This window comes from Pinus tabuliformis, chromosome Q, assembly GCF_031772625.1.
Source record: "Pinus tabuliformis cultivar Carrire ecotype Pingquan chromosome Q, CPIR1, whole genome shotgun sequence".
Taxonomy (NCBI): Eukaryota; Viridiplantae; Streptophyta; class Pinopsida; order Pinales; family Pinaceae; genus Pinus; species Pinus tabuliformis.
In genome coordinates, this window is record NC_142296.1 from 1,379,537,236 (window position 1) to 1,379,563,299 (window position 26,064).

Genomic DNA, 26,064 nt, shown 5'->3' on the forward strand with positions numbered 1-26,064 from the left:
AGTGTGTCACCACCTGATGCTTCTCCCTTTACATCTGAACCAGTAGAGCCATGGTGGCCTGATCTTTGTTTCACATCATTGCCAAACATTTGCTCAAGTATGCCAAAAAGCTCCTTATCATGCTGGTTTAGCTGTTGAAGATAACTCTGCTTACCTACAACGTATTTACTCTTTATGCACTTGAACTTGGTAAACAATTTTACTGCTGATGCACATTGCCTTGTCTCCTTGTTCAATTTATTGGCCACTTCCTCCCGAAATCCTTTATGAAACTTGAAACGTGTTGTATCTGTTGCAGAATTCACACCATCTAAACCACAATTCACAGCGTCTCTTACAAAAGAAGCAATAACAATTTCATCTTTCAAAACCCATTTCAACCTCTTACCACCAGACCCAGATGCTAAACTATCCAAACCAACTTCTTTTCTGATGCTTCCAGCATATGCCTCGTGTGCCTCTTTTAAACCATTCAGGTTGTTCATCAAGTTTACGCAAACTTGCTTTGCCTTTCTTTCTTTGGGCATCAACCGTCTTTCAGCTGGGCGTAAAATCTCAGAAAACAGAATATCCAGTATAATGAGAATATCCCTAAAAACTGAGCTCAAGATTGTTTACAAGGAATAGTTTCAGACTGCCCCAAATTCAAAGAATAGAAGCAAAACCTAGAAGAACATTTCCCCGATTGCTCTAATACTATTTTGAAAAGCCTGATTGAATGGCCAAAACAGCAGAGTAAAATACAACTGCAAACATGTACCAGTACCAAGACACCTAACGACCTAATGATGAGGATAAGCGGTCGGATATGATAGACGAAGTGTATAGGCTGACAACTGTTGATGGATTTTGATGGATATGACAGTTGTGAAATATTGGCTATGGATTCGAACAAATCCCCAATTTCTTAGCGCAGCCAGTGCAAAATATGAATTATGCGCTACGAAATCACCTAAAACATGTTGCGCTGCGAAACTGCTAAAAGGCTTTATGTGCTGCAAAACCACTTTAAAATGATTACAGGCGCTACGAAATCACCTAGACAATTTCAGCTTTGAAACAAGTTTGGACATATGATATCCATGTGAGATGTGGGACCAATGATAGACTAAGACAGAGAATTGACCCCTTTATACATACCAACAATACTCTTAACAAGACTCCTATTCAAACTATTTAGACTCTAAAACCAGATGAAAAGACTAGACCCAAAATTGACACCAACCCTTTGACAAACAATCGAACTGATGTGAACAATTTAAAATTTTTTCTTGAGTGATAACACTTGGTACACCAGGATCGACAACTACTTCACTGAGTTGGGCTTCACAAAGAGTGAAGCAGATGCGAACCTGTACCACATAATGCTAGAAGGTAAGCAGTTGATCATTGTTATTTATGTTGATGATCTCATATTGACAGGTGATGATCAGTGGATCATGTCTTGCAAGGAGGACCTTGCAAGAGAGTTCAAGATGAAAGACATGGGTCTCATGCACTAATTCTAGGCATGTAAGTGTGGCAGAAGGATGGGGAAGTGTTTGTGTCTCAAGGCAAGTATGCCAATGAGATACTTGGGAGATTCCACATGGAGAAGTGCAAGCCCATGCAGAATCCTCTAACAAGTAACTGAAGGAAGGAGGATACTAATTTAGGAGAAGTAGTAGAAGCTACTGTGTATAGGAAGCTTGTGGGTTCACTGATGTACTTAGTGAACACATGACCAGATTTGTGCTATGCAGTGAACCAGCTGAGTCAAGCTATGGTTCAGCTTACCAAGTTGTTTTGGAAGGCAGCTAAGCATGTTTTGAGATACCTCAGAGGCACATCTCAGTATGGATTATGGTACAGACGGTCAGAGGTAGTGAAGCTACAGGGCTTCACAGATGCAGATTGGGCAGGGGTCCATCAGATTGGAAGAGCACATCAGGAGGAATTTTCAACCTTAGTTCAGCTGCATTTTCTTGGTATAGCAGGAACAAAGGTCAGTTGCACTCAACTCAGCAGAGGCCGAATACATCGCTGCAAGTCAGGCAGCATGTGAGGCCATTTGGATGCGGAAAATTCTAGTTGGTTTGTTTGATCAGAGGATGGATCCAACTGTGATCTATTGCGATAATCAGAGTTGTATCAAACTCTCTAAGAATCCAGTATTTCATTACAGGCCCAAGCACATCGACATTCGGTACCATCATCTTAGAGACTGTGTGGCAAGGAGGATCATGTTGTTGCAGTATATTTCGACCGAGGAGCAAGATGTTGACATTTTGACTAAGGCATTGTCAAAGTGTAAATTCGAGTTCCACAGAGACAGGATCGGGGTGGCAGATAATCCCTTTCTTGTTGACAGGGAGTGTTGAAAAAAGCAACAAGAAATGCTAAAAATAGCATTGCTAAAGATAGCATTTCAGGATATTCCAATTTTAATTCGTCCTTAAATTAAAATTCGAATTTAGTCTCACCAGCTGTTTGAAAAATAATTAATTAATTCATCTTGAGTTAATTAGTTGGAGAAATTCAAACATGAAGTCTTTGTGAAGTCATGGAACAATTATCCCTTTGATTGAGGAAGTTATCCCTTAATTAAGGATATAATGATGAGCTGTATTTGAGTTGTAATTATTCAGCTCAGTTAACTGAGTTAAGTCCAGTTAGATTAGTTCCAAACAATGTGTGGAACTGATTATGAGTTCAGTCAGTTAATGCATGCATGCACACAACTAGTGTAGTCCAGATAACTGAATATTCTCTCATAAATAACTCATGCATGTCAGTTCAGACAAAGAACCAGTTGAGATTAAAGGCAGGGACAGTGTACTATCAGTTGCAATAATTTTCCTATAAGAAAATCTCTTGCATGCAGAAAGAATTCATTCCTCGAGATTTGCGCAGTTTCACAGTGTGTTGGAGCAATGTGTGAGATTAGTGTCACACAAGGTTACAACGGGAACACCCAGGGAAAACAACGAAAGGAAATAGGAGGCTTGGAGGACAGAGGGAAAGGCATATGTGTTGTCTATTCTGTCTATGAGCAGTGAGAGGGATTGTACTGAGAGCTGGATAGCTGTGAGAGCTAAAGCTTTGTGTAATCTTGAGATATTTCCACTTGTATGATAATATAGATAGCGGGGCTTTTAGTTGAGGCTTTCCCCAGAGTATTCTTCTGTGTTTCATGTGTAATTGATTCTTCTTCTCTATTATATGTGTTCTGTTTGATCTTGCTCAAAATCGATTAAGCTTCCGCAAGTTTGATTGTAGAAGTAGATTAAGTATTTTGCTTTAGTACATTGCATAATCAGATTAATCTACAGTGAGAATTTCTACACTAACTTACTTGGATATTTCTAGAAACTCACTCACTGGCATCATTCCACAAGAATTGGGTTTGCTCACCCATCTCAAAACACTTTCCTTATATCAAAATGACTTGGTAGGCAACATTCCCTCTTCTTTGTCAAAAATATTTAATTTGAATGGCATCTTTTTATGGAAAAATCAACTAAGTGGAAACATACCAAAATCTATTGGAAATTGCTCCAAGCTCATGATATTATCGATTGGTGACAACAAGTTGAGTGGAAGTGTGCCAATTGAGTTGGGTAATTTATCACTCCTTGAACGACTAGACTTAGTATCTAATGAACTTAATAGTGGGAGCACCACAAACATGCCCTTTCTCGCATTTCTTACCAATTGTTCCCACCTAGAAGAACTAGACTTGAGAAACAATAAATTTAGTGGTGTTTTGCCCCCAGCTATAAATCTATTTTCTACCAATTTGTCTTACTTCTTGTTATCAAATAACACAATAGAAGGAAACATCCCTCCACATATTGGCAATCTTAGTGGCCTAATTTTTCTAAAATTATATAAAAATCTTTTAAATGGAACTATACCACCTTTGGGTAATCTTGAAAATCTATAATTATTGGATTTAAGCAATAATAGATTAGAAGGAAAAATCCCCAACGATATCAAACAATTAAAATATCTGTGTCTCCTAGATATTAGTAGAAACATTATTTCTGGAAAAATTCATGATTCCTTGCACCATCTTAAAGAACTTTGGATCCTTTCTCTTCATCACAACTACTTATCAGGTAAAATACCTTCTAGTTTAGGAGATTGCAAAAAATTGGGGTTGCTGGACTTGTCTCACAATAAAATTAGTGGAAACATACCATCAGAAGTCACCATTCTTCCTTTGTTGCATTTTTATTTGAATTTGACATGGAATTCGTTGGATGGCCCCTTACCTCTAGAGATAGAAAAACTTGGAAATGTTTTAACTACAGACATTTCTACCAATCTAATGACTGGTGTCATTCCACCAACACTTGGAAGTTGCACTACACTCGAATAATTGAATCTATCTAACAATTCCAGATTCACTTGGATATCTACAAAATCTCAAGGTGTTGGATCTCTCTTCGAACTCCTTATCTGGGACAATACCAATTAATCTCAACAAGTTGAAAGAGATTCACTATTTGAGTTTATCCTTCAATGATCTCAAAGGAGAAATACCAAAAGGAGAATTTTCTACAAATCAAACAATTACCATATCCTTAATTGGAAATCCAAGTCTCTGTGGGCCACAAGTATTTTCCTTACCAACATGTCCAGCACCAAGAAGTCATTTTGATGTTCTAAGAAAAGTTCTATTACCAATTTTTGGTGTGATTGGTTTTATCTTGTGTTCTTTTCTTTTGAGATTCTGCTCTAGTGGAAATTTGCATATGCAAAAGTTTGATTTCCCACAAGTTATTTCCCATAAATTAGAGCATCGAAGGATATCATATCAAGAGCTTTCTGAGCAACTGATGGATTTATTGAAGCCAATTTGTTGGGGAAGGGTAGTTTTGGATCAATATACAAGGGAATCTTGAGTGATGACATGCTTGTCGCTGTAAAAGTTTTCAGTTTGCAAAATGATGAGGTTGTGAAGAGTTTTCAAAGGGAGTGTAAAATCTTGCAAAATGTTCGACATCAAAATCTTGCGAGAATTATAACCTCATGTTCCAATATTGACTTCAACGGTTTAGTATTTGAGCTTATGGGTAATGGAGGCTTAGAGAAACATTTGTATCCTGATAAAGATGAAAACAATGCTGAGGATGTATGTGAAATGGGATTAGAAACAAGATTAGACATTGCCATAGATGTGACCCATGGCATGGAATATCTTCCTCATGATGCTTGTGTACAACTAGCACATTGTGATATAAAACCAAGCAATGTGTTGTTAGATGTAAACATGCATGGTGTTGTAACAGATTTTGGGATTGCAAAATTAATTGGTGCAGCCTCCCATGATTCACTTTCTTCAACACTTGCTCTAAAAGGATCCATGGGCTACATTGCCCCAGGTATGGATATTTTAGAATATTATTTTTAATTGAATTGTCTTCACAACAGTTTGATATGGATTTATTGAGTAAATCTTGATCAATGTTTCCTTGAATGCAGAGTATGGAATAGGTGAGAGAGGTTCTACTCAAGGAGATGTTTATAGCTATGGCATTATGTTATTGGAAATACTTACCAGAAAAAAATCAACTAGTGACATGTTTGCAAGAGATTTGAACTTGCGTAAGTGGGTGAACTTAGCATTTCCAAATAGTGGGGGAGGTAATTGACCCTCATATCTTGAGGGAGATGGATGATGCTGAAATTGGAGAAAATGATGCATATAAATGCCTACTTTCTCTCTTACATGTTGGTTTGTTATGCTCAAAAGATTCACCCAAAGAACACCCAACTATGAGAGATGTGTCAACTTTGTTGGAGAGTTTTAAAAAGGATTTGGTGAAAAAGAATGTTGCTTCGAATATATCAAAAGAAAGTATATCTGCTATGCTCGCCAATATTAAACACACTCTAACAAGGACTAGTGAAATGGCATTAAATGATGAAAGTTCTACATTTTAGTTTTCAAAGATTTCAATTGTAAAATATTTATAATCATCCAACCGCAAGTACTTGTATTATTTTAGCACTTCAAGCAATTTGATGTCAATATAATATTTTAGCAATAGTTTTCTTTTGTAAAGATTTTAATGAGATTGTAGAATTAGATATGTCTTAATCGTGTTTAACCAGTTCATCCATTAATGGAGTTCATGTGAACGTTATATGGATTCATTTTATAAAAATCCATTTTGTTATTCTTTAGCATCTTCAGAATTTGTGGGAGCTGCCTGTTAAAATATTGCTCTTTTAGGCATGTTTTCTGTCAAAGCTTTTGCATATTCGATTTAGTTCAAATTCATGTATCTGTCCATGCATGGAAGAATCCAATGCACATTGCATCCAAATGTTTAATCCTTCTGTAGCAATAAGTGGGGCTTGATGGAAATTCTTTACACTTTAAACTCAATGCACATTCCCTGAGTTTGCATACCCTTGTGTTTGTATAGTCTGGTGTGAGTGAACCTCTTATCATAACCTTGACAAAGAAAATAAATAAATAAATATACAATGAAAAAAAAAATTAAAACCATACTCTACAATTTCAATTTCAGTATTCTCCTACTTGGAGGATATATTATTTCAGTATAAGATTCAGTGATAGTCATGATATCCACTTAATGTTGCTATGTATTAACATTTACGGAAAATGGATTCTTCAACATATCTTTCTGCATGTTTCAACAAGGACTGGCGAAGGACCTCAACTTATTTTGAAATCGCTACAGATTGTAGCAGTCGATTTATTCAAGATTTTGTAATTGGGTTTGCTTCTTCAAATGATATGGAGATATTAAAGAAGAGTTTGATGTTGCCGATTATTTATTTCTGATTCTTATATGCTACAGGTTGGGTTCTGTGTCTACGTCATTTTGAAGAGTCCTTAAGGAAATTTCCCCTGTAATCTCGCCCTTAATTTTCTTTAAATTAATGGATTAACAGTGAGTTGAAAAAAAGTACAGTGATGTGTGGTGAAATTTATGAGGTTAGGATTCAAATTATATTGACTATATTTTTCTGTTATGGTGTGAGGCTGCCTAGGGTGAGTCTCGGCAAATGCCAAAATCATAAGAAATTAGTATATCCTGTTTGTAGGTGGTTGGATGTACTCTTCGTGTTATAGTGGCAGCTACGAGAATTGATCTGGGCCTTCCTTAAATTAATTCCTTAAATTAAGTCTGGCAGGCAATTACTGATTCACCATGTTGTCAAAAAACCCAGTGAGTTGAAAAAACCATAGTACATTCAACTTAAACAAGCCAATTACTGCATTTAAATGGTCCATTCTAGAGTGCCCAATATACCATAGTCCATGATAACTTACATTAATTACTTCATTCAAACTTAACCAGATATTTTGCATTTTAAACTTCCCAACCTACATATTGTTGTTTTGTTTTATCAGAGAAATCAAGAACACACGTTTTTGTGCCACAGATCTTCAGCCGGGTTCATTTGACAGACAAAACAGAAGGTCATAGGAGATCCGGACTTAGAATGATAATTTGGTGGTTTAAGCATTTGGATTTAAACATTTGTCCCAAAGACAAAATTGGTCCATAGGTTTTCAGAGGCAGACAATGAATCTGCAAGTGAAGTCGAAATTGCTGATTTTGAGTCTAGCATAGCTACATTGTTTAGTCATAAAGTTCTTTGATTTTGGCATTTGGGTGTTAATAATTTCGAAGTTATTAGATTTTGGCAATTGCGTGTTAATAATCATGAAGAGAAACAATTCATCTCAATGGAATGACACTTCTTCTTCTTGCTACATCATTGAATTCTGAACCTTCTTCAACCCTTGTGTTATTACAAGTCGAAGGACATGTAAATAAATAGTTGTACAGGGATTTAGTTGAGATCAATGTTGCATGAAGCAGCGTGTGTATATATATGTGTGAGATTGCATTTATATTAAAAAAAACAACTAATAGTGTTAAATGAGTTGCATAATATATTAAAGTATGTATATTATACACAAATTAAAATAGAGATGACATCCATAGTACATTAATGTTTAATTATTGGAGCATCAACTATCTAAAATCTAGATTCTTTTTCTCTGGTTTAGCTTTTACCTTTACCTTGATTCTTTAAGGATATTAGTCAACATTTCCCAATCTTTATCAAATTGCCTAATCCAAGCCTTATAATATGGAAAAAAAAGCATTAGACGCCAGATCAATGATTTTGACGGAAGCGAAAGGTACATTTTTGCAGTCAACACCACCAACACTTGGGTACATATAAGGCTTGGTGCTCTTGATTAAATGCCAATCACATACCCTCATACATAAAATAATCTAATGAAATGCCACAATCCTATAGATTTTAAAATATTGAAAATTGTTAAGTCTACTGAATTTTGAGTGGGATATGAAGTTCTAATTTTTCCATATGAAGTTTGATGAGGTTGGAATGACTCTTAAACATCATGAATCATGTCATGGTAATGTTAAAAATTTAAGTAAAAAAATAAATTTAGGAATGTCACTTTTACTTCAATAATTTAACATTTTAAGAATTTAACATTACCATTAAATAGTATTTAAAAAGTGTCAAAAAAATACATTGGAAATATCTAGAAACATGGCTTCTTGATTTTCGCAACCATAGTTCGTGTCGGAACTGCGTTTCAGAAACTATCACAGTTCTGAAAGTCCAAGAAGCGTTAATTTCAAGCTCCAAAATTCCAAGAAGAATTAATTTCCATCATAACCGTAGTTCCGAACGGGACATGAATCCGGCTTTTGAACACAGGGGAGGGCCGGTCCCTATAACACTGGTTGAGATGAAGCAGTGACCCCAAATCCTACACTGGTAGAAACCATCACTTTATTCCCAACATCTATTGCAGGAGTAGGATTGTTTCTAAAATTATATCTATAGGTAACTCAAAGAACTACTATAGAGGATTAGTGTGGGTGCAACCAAATTCTCATAATGCAAGGCATTTTTCATAGTGTGATTCGATGCTCATCGCTGACCAAGAACTTGCAAATACTTATCGTTGCATTTAGGTACAATTGAGTTGCATTCTAAAGTCTCTAATTTCATTTATTGATAGTCCTTCTTGTGTCCTTGTATCTCTTAATTTCATTGTGGTAGGATTGGAATGGGTTAAAAAATCAAGCATATCATTGAGTAAAATAGACACCCACATGTCACTACATGACATTGTGCATACTCTTCGTTTTTGATACAATTAGAAGCGAGTAATATGATGTGTGCACAACTAAAAATCCTAGCAGGTGTGATGAATCTAGTCTTAGCATGGAATTCGAAACGAAGAATCATAAAATATCAATAAATTTGTGACACGGAGTAAAAAACACAGCAAAAGATTATATGCCAACGTTACCTATTTAGTGCAAGATACTACTAATATTTCATAATTTTCAGAGATGGTGGATGTCATGAAGATTCCCTCAAGTAAAGTTACTGACTTGAAGATAAGATGGTCAGTGCAGCTATTTATTTTAAATAGGTTAAATTTAGGTAATTAAAACATGTTTGAAAATAAGTAGAAACACCACCCACACATCATTTTGTTTCTAGTTGTACAAGATAATATTGAATACAATTATGAGCACTTCCATTTAAATTGACCGTACATAAAATAACAAACAACGTTGATGCTTTTAAAATCTATATCCATCATTAAATATAAGATATGACAAGGATGGCTCATAATTTTAAAGGCTATATCCATCACTAACTTTAAGATAAGAGTTAATGAGATGAGAAAAAGTTTGTCTTGATATAACATGTAAATGCCATATTATTTATAGCTCATGCATATTGTATCTTATTGTGCATATGTTAATTGTATAACTTCAACCTCAGTAATTTTTTACATTTAAATTGTCAAATATGTGGAAGTTACATTACACTAGCTTAAATCCACACACAAATGAAATATCAAAAATATGGAAGGGGAATGAGCATGGGGGATTCATTCAGTGAACCTATGACATATCATGCGCATTCGTGGCATATTAAACAATACCCTTAATTTGACTACATATTGAAAAATCCCTCTAAAATCACATTATTTACCCCCTACCAATATGAACCAATACAGCTTCCCAATTTAGAAAACTCCCACTTTCACTAGATATTATACGTATCCATTTTTCCATTAAATTTTTTTATACCCCATTATATTTTTTCATTAACTTTAAGCTCCATTTTTTATATTTGCCAATATAAAAAGCCTTTACCCCTATATATCCCCCACTATAGTATGTCATTTTTTTCCTCAATAAACATCCCCCAATATGAACCCACATGGTATGATATTGCTCCCCCAGTGAAGCCCCAGTGGAAATGAGTAAGTATTTTCACACTGTTTTAAAATTTCCCCTTGGTTGGTGAAGAACCAATTCAATGTTATTTTTAGTGGAGTATTAATTTTCTAACCAAAGATAAAAAAAAAAAATATTAGTCTCTTAAATGACTAAAAAAGGATATTTAGAATGTTATATAAAAATAACATTTCACGTAGCGATATCTACCCTGACGTAACTATAATATTCCAACTCCATTTTTTTATATAGATTCATGTAGCTATAGAAGTTACATTTACGTGTTTTAGATAGAAGTTTCATTTTACATATCTATATCTACCCTGACATAACTATAATATTCCAACTCCATTTTTCTCAAACTTTTAAAGATTTGTCTATTTTAGTGTGATTATGCAATTAAATAGTTGATATTATTTAAGACATCTCATATTTCCAACATTTTGAATTCTTAAGTGGGATATTGGGTAGGTTTTTGTTACTACCATATATCATGTTTTAAGTTCATGGTGTTTTATAATTCACCCAAGAGACTTTAGGAGCAACCTTGAATTTCATGCTTGTTTCCATTATACATTGAATATTTGCAACCATTTTCACGTGAAGAACCCAATATCCCATGTTGAACATGAAACAAGTACCTCAAAAATTGGGGAATATCAATTATGTTATTTCTAGAGGGGGATAGATCCAGATAAGGCAACAACATCTATCATAAATGGCTTTTGTTGGGTTGTATTTAATGAAATCCCACTAGAATTTGCTAGTAAAGTAAATCAATTGATGAATTCGAAGCTTGAAGGTAGTGTTGAATAGGTGTTGCAAGGTATCTCTATAACACTATCTATCTACATGATTCTAATGCCATGAGATGGTGTCTCAATAACACTATTGTCCAGTGACGGGTGCTAGATGTAGATAGCTTTCTCATGTCCTACAGGTAAATCGTATCATTATATTTCTATGAAATCTCAGAATGTGTTCAAAGTTTGTCTCAGATAAGGAAATATGTATGTACTCTTGAATTTATCTATGTTGTAATAAGATCAAGAATAAAGTTTTCATTGCAAATAATTGGGATCTACCATGTAAGTTTACTTTACTACATGGAATTCTTGATTTGTTAGATCCCAACTAGTTAGGGTTGAATTTATTTTTGTTGTAATGAGATTAAGAATAAAATTGTCATTTTAATCACTGAAATCTACCATGTAAGATTTATTCACTACATGAAATTATTTATTTGTTAGAGCCCAACTTATTAGGATTATGAAGAGTCCTCCTTCATGACAATATTTATGAATGTTCTTTTATTGCTCAAAGAATTACATATTACAGAAAGGTGGAAAATAAATGAGATGCAGCTGAATGGTTTCTGTTTTAACATGCGTGCGTGGAGGGAGTATAAAATCATTTTCAGTTGCGTTCAAATATTTTGGATCACCCACTAAAGTTCTCTATTTTCCTCCTAGTTAATTCCATTTCTACTATCCCAATGTTTCTTGAAGTCCTTCTCCAAAGTGATATCTTAACTATCTTGGAGGGAAATTGATTACTTGATTGGAACACACAAATTACAATTTTATTAGGAGAAAGGGATGAGAAAGCTTCATATTCTTCAATATATTCCGCAAGTTAAAATCATATCGAAGGATTTCCTTTCTATTTAAGTGATACGACAATCACTTGAGCATTCGTTAGGATTTTGAGACCTTTTTCAATGATTTTTTTTCTTCTTCTGAAAGTTATGTTCTCAATTAAAGAAATTAAAGAAAAGGTGAAAATTATGCAATGGAATGATTTTCTGTTTTAGTGCCTAAGAATGCCTTGCTAATGTGAAGGGCTTGGTATTTTCTTGACTCAAGATTAGTCGCATTTGACTTCCTAGAATTTCTCTTAATCTCATTTTTGTTGTGTTTATATTGCTATCCTTGAAGTTGGTGATCTACTGTGTGTGTAACATGAAGTATTAACTACTAAGCACTCTCAAATGTGATATTGATGGATGACTGGCTTTTAATATCCCTACTTGACACTTTAGTATTACACGATCATACAAAGAAATTATTAATCAATATTAAAGGGAAGATGATTAACATGCAATGTTTCTTGGCTTGTAATATAATCACTGCATTTTGGCCCCCAATAATATATTTGAGGCTACTTTTTGGTTGTTACTTGGGGAGCTTCCATTTGGCTCAAAAAACATCGATGATAAATGTCCACTGCATTGGCATTAGACATCATCAAAGAGGAATTCACCAAAAGCAATAGAGGACATGGGAGAAATTGGTACAATGAGCAGGTAACTGCTAGAGAAACACTGAGGCACCATAATTTCTTCTGTATTTAGAGTCACTCGAAATTAACTAGTCACAAAAAGTACCTTTTTTTTTCCGAATATTTTCATGTATACATAAATACTAGAAACACAATTTCAGACTAATTATTCAAACTAATAATTATCTGATAGTCATAATTTATAATTAAATAGTATAATATGATTAATATTATAGGAGACAACTATAGGGTTTGATTGTGAGGGGCGTTGTGACAATATATGTACACTTCTAATTGTATTAGACAATCATCTCTGAGAGTGTGATATCCATCCAACGAAATGTACTCCCAGAGGCCATTGTGGGATTGAAATTTTTTCTTTCAGTGGACAAGTGGTGATATATTTTCTTAGGCCTTAGTGTTATGCTTCCCTAAGGTTTTGACATTACTCATAACTAGCACCTTCATTCAACCAAGTGAGGTACTCATCTTGGAAAATTGAATCATTTTATCTCCACAATCCAATATGATGTTGGATTAATCTCACGATCCTAAAAACATAGGTCGTAATATCGAGGAACGTTTACTGTGGGAAAAAGAATACCCAAATTTAAGGAACATGACTCTTTTAGAACAAGTAATAAGGGTATTTTTTACACTGGTCTTCTTTTTTGTTTCATTTGTTTTCACGAGTTATTTATTGCCTTATATTATTAACATATAACTTAGTTAGTATGATTGTGCCTAAGGTTTTGTTGAAGGTTGAATATTAAGTTCCTAAGGTATTATTTTCTATAGTGACGTTTTATTTTATTTGTTTATATAGGTCATCTAGCCATATAGTGGCCACTATCGAATGTTGAGGCATATCTCGTATAAATATTTTATAGTCTACTTTATTTTATATTCAAGTATTCATCGTCTTAATTCATGTCTTATACTCTGCATTGTATCTTCTTTCATTTTTAGGAGAGGAACTCATTATTGATGGTAAAAAACAGCAATTGAAGAAAGAGGAGAAAAATAACACTGGAGCGACAAATGCAAAAGGAGAGAGAAAAGAGAATCTGTCTAGTGATACCCTTAGAGCCAATATCTTGCATAAGACACTCATAGAGAATAATGGTCAAGCCTTCAGAAACAATATTGTAAATTATAGTCCAACCGATATTAAGTTGAAAACTCATATTGTAATATTTGATATTTTATATAATAAAATTTATACGGTTGAAATTATTTTTATTTGCACTTAATATTATTTAGTATTGTAATTAACATATGTAACTTTGCGTTATCATATTAGATAAACATGCACATTATATGACATTTTTAAAAATTTAGTCACAAAATCATACTAATTAATTTATGTTGATTAATAATAAACACATAAAATCAATCTAAAACTACTCAATTAATAGTTTAATTTAATTAATGATGAACATGAATAAAATGAATATATGTCTAAATTAGTCATTTATAATGATTATGAATGAAATTAAATGAAATGAATAGAAACTACTAAATCAGTGGTTTATATAATGAATATGAAAATACCAAAAAAAACATAAATGACTACTGCAAATGATAAATTTTTTATTAAAAAGATTATTAAATTTTGCTTATATATGACTATTAGTAGCTAATTTACAATATCTTATAACACGACTAAAATTTAGTCATATTTCTTTGGTCATTAATTGGTTTTAAATAATGACTAAAATTTGCATATATGTGACTAGTAACAACTAATTTACAGTATTTTATAAGAGGACCAACATTTTTGTCATTAATTGATTTTCTCGCGAATTCTTATAGTAATATATTTTGTTGTATATTTGGTTATTGATTGCGACAATTAATGACTAAACCAATGAAAAATTAATAAACAAATTTATGACTAAATATACTACTAGATGGTAAAATTGAGGAAACCAATTAATGACTAAGCTAAAAATGACTAAAAGTTGGTCGTGTTATAAAATACTGTAAATTAGCCACTATTGGCCACCGACTAAATTAGCTACTCAGCACATGGGATCCATGGAAGAGTAGGTTGCAGTGGTTTAGGGGGAGTATTCAAGAAGTATTATTTTCCATTGATTCCAAAAAGGGAGAAGATTAATAGGGCATCAAAGAAGACTATTCTTAGCCTAAGGGGAAGCTTATGGTGTTACCATCAATGCTAAAGGGAGAGATTGTTGGACAATTGGTGGTGTCTGGTGATGAGCCTCATCATTGGGTAATTATATGGGCCTTAATTCACCTCCTAGCTTAGTCAAACCAACTATTCTCATAACTTATTGCATAATTTTGATTATATTTTGTTTATGAAATGAGTTAGAGTTGGATATTTTGCTTTGTGCATTTAATGCATGATTAAATAATAAAATCAAGGAATTTTGGCAAAGACCAAGGTCAAAATTCGAATGGGACAAGGGAGAGGGATTATAGGAGGTAAATCCTCCTCATTTACTACTCCTCCATTCGAATATTCCTCCATCAGCTCAGAGTGCAAACAATCAAATCATGAGGACTAGAAGGCAGCCGAGAAAGTGAAAGATAGAGCACCAGTTTATCTCGAGTTTGGGAGCCGAGCCTCCCTAATTTTAAGGAATTCGATGGAGAGTTCAGATGTATAAGTAGAGAGGCCTAGGACCTCAGTAGGATTCGGATTTTTATTGTAAAACTATACTCTATTTTCGAGTTGCAAGAATTGTGACAGTTTTTGATGTAATCTATTGTTTTGGTAATAAGAATGAGTTTTTTTTTAGCCAACACTGAGTTAACTCAGAGGGTTGAAGCTCTTCAGTTAGGACCCAACCCTAGCAAACAAGGCTCCTCTTTATTGTACATGTATGCTTAGTGTAGATTCATAGCTTAGTTGTTAGTTTGCTTAGTAAATGCATTGCCATTACAAGTAGTGTAGATCAGATTGGTTGTGTGATAGTTTGCTTCCATTTGTGCCTTCTTTCAAGTAGTAGGTTAGCAAGGAGAAAAATGATCACCACAAGATTGTCAGCAATTGTCTTGGCCTCACTTCCTCCCTTTGGGACCATGACTTGAGGAAGGGACCCTTCAGTAGCCCCAAAAACACAGATTTCTAATTCTTTTATGAGCTTTGGAGTTTGTTGTCTTTAATTTAGTAGTTGGTTAATGTTGCAAGGCATATTTCATTGTCATCCTTTTCCATTTCCATTTCTGCAATAAGATCTCACTCATTCTTATATTCCCTTCAACAACTTTCTTCGTGCATAATATAGGTAGTTGATTGATTCTTTTCTAGTTTATGAAAAATATATCTTGTTGCATAGTTCTTTTGGAAGACACATATGTTTTATGCAGAGTAGGTACCTCAGGAGGGGACCAAGACTTCATAATCAGCAACCACCTTCCACTTCATCCACCTTAGCCATCCCTTGTTTCACCATCACCCTCACTAGTTTTTCATCATTTTTCATTAAAATTTCCCTAAACACATTGAGCGAATCTAGCCATCTCTTATATTGGATATTGACTCCTCAGTGCTCCTAGACCTTCTAACACTCCATTCCACCCATCGCACATCTTTCCCAAGCTTCCCAATACCTGCAACACCTCACAATTAGCTCTCAGTTGTATCTTGTAGGTTTCCTGTAATTCCTACAGGATCATCCTGTAAGTTTCTAGTACATCCTATAGGTTTTCCTGAAACAACCTATTTTGAGGCCGAATTGATGGGAAACGTCTAGGAAGTCACAAAAAGCCTCCTAGGACCCCTCCACACCATCCAACCACTTCATAAACCTTCTATCCATCCTCAAACACCTTCCATCAACCTGTCACATCCACAAAAACAATTAGTTTGCATACTTGATTTTGCCTAAAAATCCAAAAAATGAAAACAGATTTAGTTTAATTTCTTTGCTTGCACATTAGTATTGTTTGATGCTTCTTACATCTCCAACTTAGATAGTAGCATTTATTTAGTGTTAATTTAGCAATTCTGATTAGCATAGCTTCTTAAATGTTAATTAGGGTATGGTGTGGTTTAGCATTACATGTTGGTTTTTTTCCATTATTGCAGTAGAGTAACTCTCTTAGAGTAGATTTTCCCTTCTTCCATCAAAGAATCAAGCTTATTTTGATGCTATAGAAGTCTGTCTTGGAACCCTAGTGGTCTCTCGCAATAAACAGTGACAACAGGCATAACCATCAATTTTACTTGTGCATACAACATTGTCACCTCCAAGTTTGTACGAACCCCGAGTTGATAAGTAACGCTGGTAGCCCAAGAGTTGCAGCATCCTTGTTGCAATACTGACGCTCATCATCTAGATGGCTAGTGGTTGTGTTAGTGTTGGCATTGTTGTCAACCAAGGTCAATATGATGATTGGGAATCTAGACGAAATCCCATGGTAGCTGCATGATTCATGTAGAGAATCACCATAGTAGTAGGCTTACTAGAGAATCCATACAATGATGGCCATGGTGATTTGATATTGGAGAGTGTAGTATCATAATATGCCTCCTGAGTAAGTTACGATATGTTGGGTTTTGATGAAGTATTACAATGAGTTAAGTGAATGTATCAGTCGACAGTTGAAGAATCGAATGCAAAAATGTCAGAGTTGGTTGTTGAAGCTAGCCAGGCCTGCAAAAGACTCGGAAACAAGGAAACAAGGATAACATTTAACAGAGACGAATTTGCAGGCATGAAGGAAGCAATCGGCTGCTTCATGTGCACGCTTGGAAAAGTTAAATGAGGATCAAAGTAGCCATCCCTGAGGACTATCAAGCTTTTTGGAGTAATAAATAAGAAGGAGACTTTCGGAGGAGTGTGCATGCCACCAAAGAATTGAATTATCGGCATGGAGTTTTATGTTGTCAGTCAATAAAGAATTTCAAGGTCCATCTCTATGGTTAATGCTATGACAGGGTTCAACCAGAAGACGCAATAGTGGTAGAAGGAGCTATGGCGAAGTACACTTGAGCAATATGGATACAGATAGCATAGAAAACTTTGCATAGTGTGCATTTGTGGATCAAAACCATCGATTGTCAGTGAGAAATTGGAGGAGTTGAGCATATCACCGGAGTGCTTAGGAGTGAGAGATGAGTGTGTAGACAAGAAGGTCTAAGAACCAAGAGCAGATAGAGAGCTGGAGTAGTGAGAGCAACAAATGTGTTGTGAGGAAAACAATAAGGGAAAAGCTAAAGTGTATGCATCATAGATCCTTTGTGAGATAAGACAGAGTGTTAAGGATACATTGTTGTGAGAAGCGAGTAAAGAGCCATTGCATGAGACCAAAGGGAGTCAATGGAATAACAGAGGAATGAGAGCAGAAGTTGATTCCACAACCTAGCATTTTGATATTTTACTTGTAATGCATATGCCTTTATTTTCATTTTGGAAATTGTGTGAAACAATAGAAAAGTGGCAAGAGTAGGTTGGTGCCTCTTGGCAAGAAGGTGCTTGCTAACCAAAGGGAGCTGGTGCCTCTTGTGAGTGGGTTCTCACAAACATGCAAATGCAATTAAGTAAGTCTTTAATTTACATCATAAAGAAAAACAATTTGGTGGTTTTTTCCTTCTAGGTTTCCACATGAAAACACTATGTCAAATATGTGTGCTTCTCATGTGATTGGTTGTATGAACATGAATATTTAACTTTGTTGCTCATTTATTTTATGAATGAATGCTCTCACAAGTAACATATTATAAAAAGAGGATTGTAAGCTTATCAGAAAAAAGAATATAAAATCTCATTGTTACTGAGTCACCAACCCCTGCCACGCCGCCGCCTCCTCCTCCGCCCCATAATAGACAACACCATTTTATTCGTCTGGCCGGAAGTTTACTTTGGTGTCCATTTCTCTATCTCAACAACATGCGATATGTTTTGTTTGATTTGGTTTGACATATTTTTAATCATGTGGGCAGCATCTCTTCTCATCTCATTTGAAAAAACAACGCATTTGAATTGATTTTCGCACCAACAAGCCCCGGGTAGTTTCTGTATCTCAACAACTAATGTCACGTAAGAGCTCTACAAACTTCCCCTACTTTTCTAGGGTGTCTCTCTATCTCTATCTCAACAACAACACGCATTTGAAAAACGCGTAGTCTAACCAGGCGGAGGAGTTTCCCGGAAAGCTATGGAAATTCCGATCATATTTAGAGAAAATCCGGCAAAGATTTTTGTAAATCCAAATTATAGTTGTTAAAATTCAAAATTTTAGGTGTCTTAGACGTTTTTGATGGTGCTGAATCCATTTCCACCATCAAAAACACCATTCAAACACTTCCTCTACTAGATTTTTTGAATTTGTTTTCCCGGATTCCAACTACTTTTGACCATCCGGACAATTCCTCTGCCTCGTTAAACAACTCCTTTGAAAAAACAACGCATCGACCCAACACCACCAACACCACTGGAGACCTCTCTATCTCAAATTTCAACCACACACGTTTGAAAAGAAAAAAATCATTGACTTAAAAGCTGTCTACTTTGAACAACATGAAGCCCTCTCTCCATGTCCAAAAGAAATTGAGCACCTTTCTCTACTAGAAGAATTTGAGCTATTAGAAATTGAATTCCTTGGCACCTTTCTCTATTGTTTTTTTCCCAACATTTCCATATTGACTGAACATTTAGTGTCTATAACAATATAGCATGTCTCTGTTACAACAGTTATAACACAAACTTCCGCTACTTTTCTTCGGTGTCCCCATCACTCCGTAAACTACGGTGCCCCCGTCTCCCTATCTCCAATTTCGACAACACGCGTTTGAAAAGAAGAATTTGAGCTATTAGAAATTGAATTGTTTGGCACCTTTCTCTATTGTTTTTTCCCAACATTTCCATATTGACTGAACATTTAGTGTCTATAACAATATTACATGTCTCTGTTACAACAGTTATAACACACAAACTTCCGCTACTTTTCTTCGGTGTCCCCGTCACTCCATAAACTATGGTGCCCGCGTCTCCCTATCTACAATTTCAACAACACGTGTTTGAAAAGAAGAATTTGAGCTATTAGAAATTGAATTGTTTGGCACCTTTCTCTATTGTTTTTTTTTCCAACATTTCCATATTGACTGAACATTTAGTGTCTATAACAATATTGCACGTCTCTGTTACTACAGTTATAACAGACAAACTTCCGCTACTTTTCTTCGGTGTCCCCGTCACTCCATAAACTACGGTGCCCGTGTCTCCCTATCTACAATTTCAACAACACGCGTTTGAAAAGAAGAATTTGAGCTATTCAAAATTGAATTGTTTGGCACCTTTCTCCATTGTTCTTTCCCAACATTTCCATATTGACTGAATATTTAGTGTCTATATCAATATTGCATGTCTTTGTTACAACAGTTATAATAGACAAACTTCTGCTACTTTTCTTCGGTGTCCCCGTCACTCCATAAACTACGGTGCCCGCGTCTCCCTATCTACAATTTCAACAACACGCGTTTGAAAAGAAGAATTTGAGCTATTAGAAATTGAATTATTTGGCACCTTTCTCTATTTTTTTTTCCCAACATTTCCATATTGACTGAACATTTAGTGTCTATAACAATATTCCATGTCTCTGTTACAACAGTTATAATAGACAAACTTCCGCTACTTTTCTTCGGTGTCCCCGTCACTCCATAAAATACGGTGCCCGCATCTCCCTATCTACAATTTCAACAACACGCATTTGAAAAGAATAATTTGAGCTATTAGAAATTGAATTGTTTGGCACCTTTCTCTATAGTTTTTTCCCAACATTTCCATATTGACTGAACATTTAGTGTCTATAATAATATTGCATGTCTCTGTTACAACAGTGATAATATACAAACTTTCGCTACTTTTCTTCGGTGTCCCCGTCACTCCATAAACTACGGTGCCCGCGTCTCCCTATCTACAATTTCAAGAACACGCATTTGAAAAGAAGAATTTGAGCTATTAGAAATTGAATTGTTTGGCACCTTTCTCTATTGTTCTTTCCCAACATTTCCATATTGACTGAACATTTAGTGTCTATAACAATATTGGATGTCTCTATTACAACAGTTATAATAGACAAACTTCCGCTACTTTTCTTCGGTGCCCCCGTCACTCCATAAACTACGGTGCCCGCGTCTCCCTATCTACAATTTCAACAACACGCATTTGAAAAGAAGAATTTGAGCTATTAGAAATTGAATTGTTTGGCACCTTTCTCTACTGTTTTTTTCCAACATTTTCATATTGACGGAATATTTAGTGTCTATAACAATATTGCATGTCTCTGTTACAATAGTTATAACACACAAACTTCCGCTACTTTTCTTCGGTATCCCCGTCACTCCATAAACTACGGTGCCCCCGTCTCTCTATCTCAACAACACGCGTTTGAAAAAACAAGGCATTGCCACCATGGCACTTGATAGGTCTCATTCCTTCCTTTGGGCTGCCCTCCGGGCCACCATTTCTTTCCCCGTTATAAATAGCCAAGAGGTTGTGCCCAGAACGACAATTCTACTCTTCGCCTTTCCCCATTCAAGTTATGATGTAGTCTCCCTAGTTTTATTTTCCACTTTCTTTGCTGCTCTTCATCGTTTCCTGTACCTCTCACCCATTTCACGATGATCGGCAATTGCTACTGGCGTTCAAGTCGCTCATCACCAGCTATCCTAATCAATCCATGGCTGATTGAAGTTCCGCCGTTCCCTTGTGCAACTGGACTGCGGTTACATGCATCCACCGCCATCCATTTGACAGAGTGATCATGCTCAACCTCGGTGCCATGGATCTACAAGGGACCATTTCTCCTTCCCTCGCCAATTTGTCGTTTCTCCACTCCCTCGATCTTTCCCACAATGTGCTCCACGGTCATATCCCGCCTCAATTGGGACGTCTCTTTCGTTTGAGAACTCTTTCCCTGCGTTTCAATCAGCTAGAAGGAAGTATACCCGTGGAGTTGGGTTCCCTTAAACAATTGCAGTTCCTTCACTTGGGTGCAAACAGACTCACAGTTATTATTCCCTCTTTCATAGCAAACCTTTCAGAATTGAATGTTTTAGCAATAGCAAAAAATAGTCTCAGTGGTGCCATTCCACCATAGTTGGGTTTGCTCCCTAATCTTAAAACTCTGTCCATATTTGAAAATGAATTGTCTAGCACCATTCCAATTTCTTTGTCAAATATCTCCACCTTAGCTTCTTTGGATATCTCGTCCAACAAAATCATTGACACCCTTTTGTTGGGAATTTTCTGTTTAATTCCAAAACAAATACACATAGAAAAAGATGCTCTGTTATAACCAGGATCAAAAATTTGTTTGCTGAAGAAGATCAGAGTTTTTCACACACATAAAAAAGGATTTCTATGCATTAATAAATACTGCCCACTACAAACTTCTTCCTCTCTCAGAGGGATTACACAAGAACACTTCAGTTCCACACAGAAAAAATTACTCTATCTCAGCTTGAAAACTTTACACTACTGTGTAATTTTTTTTTACATACGCTCTGCTGCTTCTATTGCATTTCCTATGCAACTACAAAAAAAATTCACATGCGCTGCTGCGCATATTACATTTCATTTCATATCCAACAAACAACAAACAACAAACTATTCCTTCACGCTGCTGCATTTTTCACATTTTCTCTTCGCACTGCGTGCTCCCCTTTTTCATTTCAATGAACAACAAACAAAAATTACATACGCGCCTTTTTCACTTCTGCGTATATTGCATTACATGTTCTACCACAAAAAAAAACATTAAAATTAAAACTTCTACCTACATTTACGACCAAAGTAAATTTTATTAAATGCTTTACTGATACAAACGGCGGTCAAAACGAAACTTCTACTTCACGTCAGCTGCATGTGCAGGCCTGTACGCAGATTTGGTTTCAATCGACGGTGGACAGCCTTGATTTCAATCGAACGGATATCGCTCGCTCAATCCACACAAACTTTATGATCCGATGAAAACCTCTTTTGCAAAACTTCTGTGCACGTGTCAGCTGGTGTACATTATCGCTGCCCTCTGAAGGAAAACCACTTGGTCGTGAAAAGCGGTGCAATGGAACATCTGGTGGTTTTCTGAGATAAATGACCCGATAGTTGGAATTATAATTTCAACACTCCCCTTTAATTTCAACTGCTGGGTTATGAGTCATAACCAAACATTTCCTCAAAAATTCAAAACTTTTATGCCCTAATGGTTTGGTGAGAATATCAGCAACCTGCTCCTGAGTTCTGCAGTGTTTTAAAACAATTTCTCCATTGTTTACCAATTCCCTGATGTAATGAACCTTTGTGTCAATGTGTTTCGTTCTCTTATGAAACACAGAATTCTTGGATAATGCAATAGCTGAGCTATTGTCACAAAAAATCACAGTTCCTTTTGCTTGTTCTTGGCATAAGCTCTTTAACATCCTTCTCATCCAAATTGCTTGACATGCTACTACTGTAGCTGCCACATACTCTGTCTCTGCTGTAGACAATGCTACAATAGGTTGTTTTTTAGAAGCCCATGAAATAGCTCCTGAACCCATGTGAAAAACATAACCGAATGTGTTTTTCCAATCATCTACACTTCCAGTCCAATCACTATCAGTGTATCCAATTAAATCTGAACATTCTGAAACAGTATATAAAATGCCAAACCTTTTAGTACCTTTAACATGCCTCAGAATTCTTTTTGCTGCCTACCAATGTGCTTCTTTTGGCCTTTCCATGAATCTGGAAATTAAACTAACAGCATGCATTATATCCGACCTAGTTGCAGTCAAATACATGAGGCTGCCAACTATGCTTTTGTACAACCTAGGATCAAAATTCTTGTTGTTGTCCTCTTTGCTGAGTTTTAATCCCATCACTGTGGGAGTGATTGTTGCCTTGCTTTCTTACATATTAAATCTTTCCAACACTTCATTAACATATTTTGCTTGTGAGATAAAAATCTCATTTCCATTTTGTTCTACTTCTATTCCTAAGAAGTATCTCAGCAAACCCATGTCAGTCATTTCAAATTCTTCTTTCATGACTGTTTTGGAATTTTCAATAAGATAATCATCATTACCTGTGAAAATAACATCATCAACATATAACACAACAATTAGTATTTTACCATCTTTTTCTTTGATGTAGAGGGTGGGTTCTCCCTCGCACTTTTCAAATCCATTTTCCAGTAGATAGGAATCTATCATACTGTACCATGCTCTTGGTGTTTGCTTCAGCCCATAAAGATCTTTCTTCAATCTGCACACTTTGTGCTCTTGGCCTTTCTTTTCATAGCCTAGAGGTTGTTCAATGTAAACCTCTTCCATTAACACTCCATTTAGAAATGCTGACTTCACGTCCATTTGGTAAAATTTCCACTTGTTTTGTGCTGCTATGGACAACACTGCTCTCACGGTTTCCATTCTAGCAACCGGTGCAAAAGTTTCCTCAGAGTCTCTCCCATACTGCTGCTTGTATCCTTTGACAACCAGTCTTGCCTTGTGTCTTTCTATTTTTCCTTCAGCATTACTCTTGGTCTTGTAAACCCATTTAACTCCAATGACTTCTTTTCCTTTTGGTAGTTCAACCAAATCCCATGTCTTGTTTCTTTTTATGGTATTGATCTCCTCATCCATAGCTTCTATCCATTTCGTATCCTTAATTGCTTCTTCGAAATGAATAGGATCATCAAAATCACAATATAAATCAAACAAAGAGTTGATACCTTCATTTGCTGCCTCTTGTTCATAAATGTCACTTAAATTTCTAAACTTCTTACCTCTTTCGTTTGGTGTACAAGTGCTTGAAGAAGCACTTGAATTTCCTCCTTGTGGTGTGCTTGGAGAAGCACTTTCATTTCTCCTCAAGGGTGTATCTTGCTGCCCTTGTGTTGGTGCTGCTGTTTGGGGATGTATTTCAGCGATCTCCTCATCATTTTCATCATGTGACATAGAGTTTTTAACATTCATTGTGTTCTCTATGCTTTCATCCGAAGCTTCCTCCTCAATGAACTGAACATCTCTACTCACAATAAGCTTCTTGGTGGATGGGTTATACAACCTATAAGCTTTGGATTCCTCACTGTATCCAATGAAAATACATTTCTCCCCTTTGCTGTCCAACTTCTTCCTTAGCTGATCTGGAATGTGTGCATAAGCCACACATCCAAAAACTTTCATGTGGGTAACTCCTTGCTTTGTCCCACTCCATGCTTCTTTCGGCCCTCTCTTCATCACTGCTTTTGTAGGGCATCTATTCAAAATGTACGCTGCATAGTGTACAACTTCAGCTCAATAATCATTTGGCAAATGCTTTGCCTTTAACATGCTCCTCGCCATATCCATGGTTGTTCTGTTCTTTCTTTCGGCAACTCCATTTTGCTGTGGAGTGTACCTAGTGGTAAAATGCTTATGAATTCCATTTTCTCTACAAAAACATAGAAATTCTTTGGAGATATACTCACCTCCTCTATCAGTTCTTAAAACTTTGATATGCAGCCCGCTTTGGTTTTTTGTCAAACACTTCACTTTTGTTCTTCAGGAAATAAACCCAAATTTTTCTAGTAAAATCATCAATAAATGTTAGTATATAGTGGCTGCTTGCAAGTGATGGAGTTTGCATCGGTCCACATAAATTTGAGTGGGCAATATCTAAAGGTGCTTTTTCCCTTATGCTTTTCCCTGATGGAAAACTTTCTCTGTGTTGTTTCCCCAAGATACAACCTTCACAAAGGTTGTGTGGTTTCTCTATCAATGGTAATCCTCTTACCATTCCTTTTCTATTCAACAAATTAAGACCTCCAAATTTGAGATGTCCAAATCTCAAGTGCCATAACCAATTTTCATCTTTTGGTTTGCTTTGGAAAGCCTCTTGAGTCACTGCTGCTATTACTTCTTTATTTTTCAAATCTGCCTTCATTCTGAGAGGGAACGTCCTATTACTTGTCATCTTTACTTCAGCAATACATCGTTTGTTGGGTGTTTTATCCATGATGGTGCATACATCATCCTCAAAGAAAACATTGTAACCCTTTTGAACAAGCTGTCCAATACTTAAGAGGTTACATTTCATTCCAGGAACATAATAAACATCTGTTATGGTTTTCTTTTCACCTTTCTTTGTTAAGACATTTACTTCTCCTTTTCCCATAACAGAAACTTTATTATCAGTCCCTAGTGTCACTTGTGACTCCACATTCTGATCTAACATAGAAAACAGGGCTATGTTTCCTGTCATATGGTTACTGCAACCGGAGTCTAGAAACCATACATCTTCACTCTTTTCTTCAGCTATATTACAGGCTACAAACAAATTATCTTGGCTGATATTTTCTCTAGTGAAATTTTCACTAGTTCTATTATTCATATCATGCTGCTTTTTCCTACATTCATTTGCATAATGCCCATATTTTTTACAATAGTGACATTGGACATTGGATTTATCATGCCTTTGTCCTTGAGCATGATGTTGTCTACTTTTTTGGCTACTACCTTGGCCTTGGTTCTGATTTGGATTGCTGCCTCTTCCTTGTGCATTTGCTG

At 35.7% G+C, this 26,064-nt stretch overlaps 1 protein-coding gene across 1 annotated transcript; it reads left to right on the forward strand.

The window, feature by feature from the left end:
• Positions 1-4,897: 4,897 nt before the first annotated feature.
• On the forward strand, positions 4,898-5,931 carry LOC149225079 (putative leucine-rich repeat receptor-like serine/threonine-protein kinase At2g24130). Its single transcript, XM_089388347.1, has 3 exons — positions 4,898-5,369; positions 5,470-5,631; positions 5,741-5,931. The coding sequence occupies exons 1-3, from the start codon at positions 4,898-4,900 to the stop codon at positions 5,929-5,931; spliced, it is 825 nt and encodes a 274-aa protein (XP_089244473.1).
• The last annotated feature ends 20,133 nt before the right edge of the window (positions 5,932-26,064 follow it).